The sequence below is a fragment of the Etheostoma cragini genome, chromosome 13 (assembly GCF_013103735.1).
Source record: "Etheostoma cragini isolate CJK2018 chromosome 13, CSU_Ecrag_1.0, whole genome shotgun sequence".
Classification (NCBI taxonomy): Eukaryota; Metazoa; Chordata; class Actinopteri; order Perciformes; family Percidae; genus Etheostoma; species Etheostoma cragini.
The window spans coordinates 25,176,632-25,180,294 of NC_048419.1; the positions used below are offsets into that span (position 1 = coordinate 25,176,632).

The window sequence follows — 3,663 nt, forward strand, 5'->3', positions numbered from 1 at the left end:
CACACACACACACACACAGGTGTAGCCTATGTGATATGCAGGTATACACAGTCAACCCCACTAATAAAGCTCCAGGATTTCCATATACCTGCTTATAAATGCCCAATGACATGCAACAACGTACTTTCTATTATAATTTTCATTTATTTTGAATTTTCATGTGTTTTTCTTCTTCACACAGGCTAAAAAAAAAAAGGTATTTCCACCGTAAATTGGTGCATAAAAGTGTATCCGAATACAGGAAATTGGGGGAGGACACCCAAATGACCCCACTATGTTATGCCCCCAACCCAAAAGGCAGATTCTGGCCAATACACCCACTTGAACACACACACCTTCACACACACACACACACACACACACACACACCCCTACCTGTCTCTGGGATCGATCCAGCTGGTGCAGTGGTTAATGTGGTCAACGTAATAGACTTTGCCATCAAAGTCTCTGGCTTCCTCCCAACCCTCAGGTAGTGGCAACTCCTTCCTTGGCATGTCAGGCGAGTCTCCATGTAATGAACTCCTCTCTACTCAAAATCACAACGAAGGGAAACCATCGCTTTTCTCTGTCATCCTCACCATCACCATCACCATCACCATCACCATCGGGATCCGCAGCTATTCCCAAAAGTCCCGGTCTGATGCGGGTCGGATTAGGACGTAATAACCCATAATAATCCACAGATTAACACGGAATCAAACCTCGAATGGGGGAAGTGTTAGAATACAAAGGAAAAAGGGGGATAAAAGACCTGCAGTGGGCTGCACTTGTGCATCAATTCATTAACACGAGCGTCAAGTCATCCGTAAAATGAACACAACGGTCGGGAAACGACGACGTGTTGCTCGTGGCTAGTTGACGTGTTTTTCCAGTTGGAAGTGCATGTTTTAGCAACTTTTGAAAAACTTTGAGTCGGCCCGGTGTTTACTTTTGAAGAAAACTAACTTAACGACGATTATCCCGGTCCACCAAACACGGACGGTGCTGGTCCGTTGGTCCGCTGCTGGTTTTTCAACGTAAAGTGTCCACAAACCTCCGAATAAAACTACAAAAAGTAGGTCAGTAACGTGTTCCGAGCGGTGTTGTCTCACATTGGGATACGTCCCAGCGGCTTTAAAAATCCTCTAAAATCCCCAAAATCCACAAAATGGGCTCGTTTCTACCCTCACGCCGAAAGGCCACCATGTTTAGCAGCAGTAACCGATGCTAACCGCCCGCCGCGGGGTAACGAACACTGTAAACACCGCTGAGAGGAGAAAGTAACGACTCGATCCACGGCCGTTAAAACACGGGAAATCCTCGAGAAACCGGTTCGTTATTCTGTTAAAGTATCCGTTTAAAACCGGCCCGTAGGTGAGAGGCAGTAGCGGTGGTAAAGTCGTCCCCCTGTGGTCTTTCTCCAGTCCCGTTGACTTCGGCCGGTCGACCCCTGTCAAGTCAAACACATTCACCGTGACTTCCGGCTAGCTTTTCAAAATAAAACGCTTTGTTGACCAAATTTAAGACGGCAAAATAAGACTCCCGGTCAGAAAGTACCGAAGTCATGATTTCAAGGTTTTCAACACACAGCATTTCCCCAAAATGGGCTCTTTGATTAGATTATGGCTGGTTTTAACAAAAGATATCACTGTATATGTTATGTTGACAACAATTTATTACTGTGTCATTGGTTTGTTTTCCTTCTGATTGACTGACTGAATGACTGAATGACTGACTGACTCACTGACTGACTGATTGGGGTTTAGTGGTTCCTGTTCCACTCATGTGGTGAGTTCTCTGATGTTCTGAGGGACAGGGTTCCACTCCCGTGTAACCAACCTTCAACCAGCAGCGCCCCCTGGAGGTGGACTGGTGGTGCTGAATGGATCCTTTTAATGGTGAGCAATGAGACCGACTCCGGGTTCTGGTGTGGTTTTGATGACACCTTGGAAGATTGCATCGTGACGACCTTCTTTCCCAAAATCACACAGTTTGTTTTGAAGGTGACAGCATTTTAAGGCCCAGGTGAAGCACCTGGTTGGTTTTGTAATGACAAAATGTTGTAGTTGAGTGTGTTTTTTCGCGATTCAAAAACACACTAAAATAAGATTAGATTAGATTAGATTAGATTAGATTAGATTAGATTCAACTCTATTGTCATTACACAGGTACAGGTACAAGGCAATGAAATGCAGTTTGGCTCTAACCAGAAGTGCAATAGCAGCAGGTGCAGGATATACACTGGTTCCATAAGTGCAGGACATGGATATGTACTGAATAAATATAGAGATTAATACTATTATAAAGAGAGTTTTACAGATGGGTTTGTCCTATGAATATAAAATATAGATAACTAGTATTGTGAGCAAGATTTACAGCTGGATATGTACTGAATATAATATACAGGATATTACTATAAATAGGAATTTTACAGATATGTGCAAATAACATAATATACTAATGATTTACAGTTTACAGGTGAGTATGTACTATGAATATAGATATACAGGCGGCTATTATTTTAGACAGAATTTTAACAGATAGATATAATAAGTTAGGCTAAAATGAGCAGTATAACAATGATTTAAAGGTTGTGCAAATAAAGTGTGGTCAGAAGCTATCCGAATTAAAGAGCAGTGGAGAGTAATTTTATATTGCAGTTAAAGTACGGTATGCAGATGTATATGTAAACATCAATGACCAATAAATGCTGTTGCTGACATTATCCTTCCAATGAAAATACATTTTTAAACTAACTCATTGCCAAAAGTTCAACAGATTGATAAATATGATGGATTTATCAATCAATTGATCACTGTAAATGATGCTACACACAGACCATGGGCTATTTAAGGGTTCAATTGTGGACTTCCTAACGTGACCATGTTGAAATGAGGTTTTTCTTGCTGTAACTTGTTCCTTTGGGTACTTTTGTGTCGACAGAACCATAAATAAAATCAATCCGTTGAGGTTATTAGAAGGCATTTGAAAAGTAAAAACAGCCTCCCCTTGTCACAAATCTCGGTCTTAAATGGGCTTTTATCTTGTCTCTAATTAATCCAAAAATAGATAAATTATAGGCTACCATTCTCAATAACATGCATCAACTCACCTGTTGGGTTGAGGACTAATAACGTTTTTTAAAAACCTTTTTAATTGACAAATCAATCCAGTTGCTTTAATTCCAAACGTGGAAAGTATTCTACTACTACTACTTCCTGGAGTACATCATGTTGTACTCTTTTATCTACATGTTAAAGAGCGATTTTGTGTATTTTTGTTTCTGTACTTAAGGCCTTTATTGACAGGACAGCTGAAGAAATGAAATGGGAGAGAGATGGGGGGATGACATGTAGCAAAGGGCCGCAGGTTGGAGTCCGACCCGGGCCCGCTGCGTCGAGGAGTAAACCTCTACATATGGGCGCCCGCTCTACCAAATGAGCTATCCTGGCGCCCCGGCAACTCAACTTCTGAGTAAGTTAAGGTTCTTTGTGTTCTTTGAGTTTTATAGGCTGAGTGAGTCCGAATCCAGATGATGTTTGAAGAAGAAAAGACTTATTTATTAAAGGTAAGACGCCGACTCTGGATGCAGCACTTGACCTCAGTGTCTTCTCGGGCGCTGTAATTGGCTGCTAACCCTAACCCCCTAACCCCTAACCCCCTAACCCTAACCCCCTAACCCCT

General features: G+C 41.9%; 1 protein-coding gene across 1 annotated transcript in view; it reads right to left on the reverse strand.

Annotated features, from left to right (window-relative positions):
- wwc1 (WW and C2 domain containing 1) overlaps positions 1-1,458 on the reverse strand; it is a 54,773-nt gene extending 53,315 nt beyond the window's left edge. The window contains exon 1 of the mRNA XM_034889998.1: positions 376-1,458. Coding sequence (XP_034745889.1) covers positions 376-494 — 119 coding nt within the window. The 5' untranslated portion in view covers positions 495-1,458. The remainder of the gene's footprint in view (positions 1-375) is intronic.
- Positions 1,459-3,663: the final 2,205 nt, after the last annotated feature.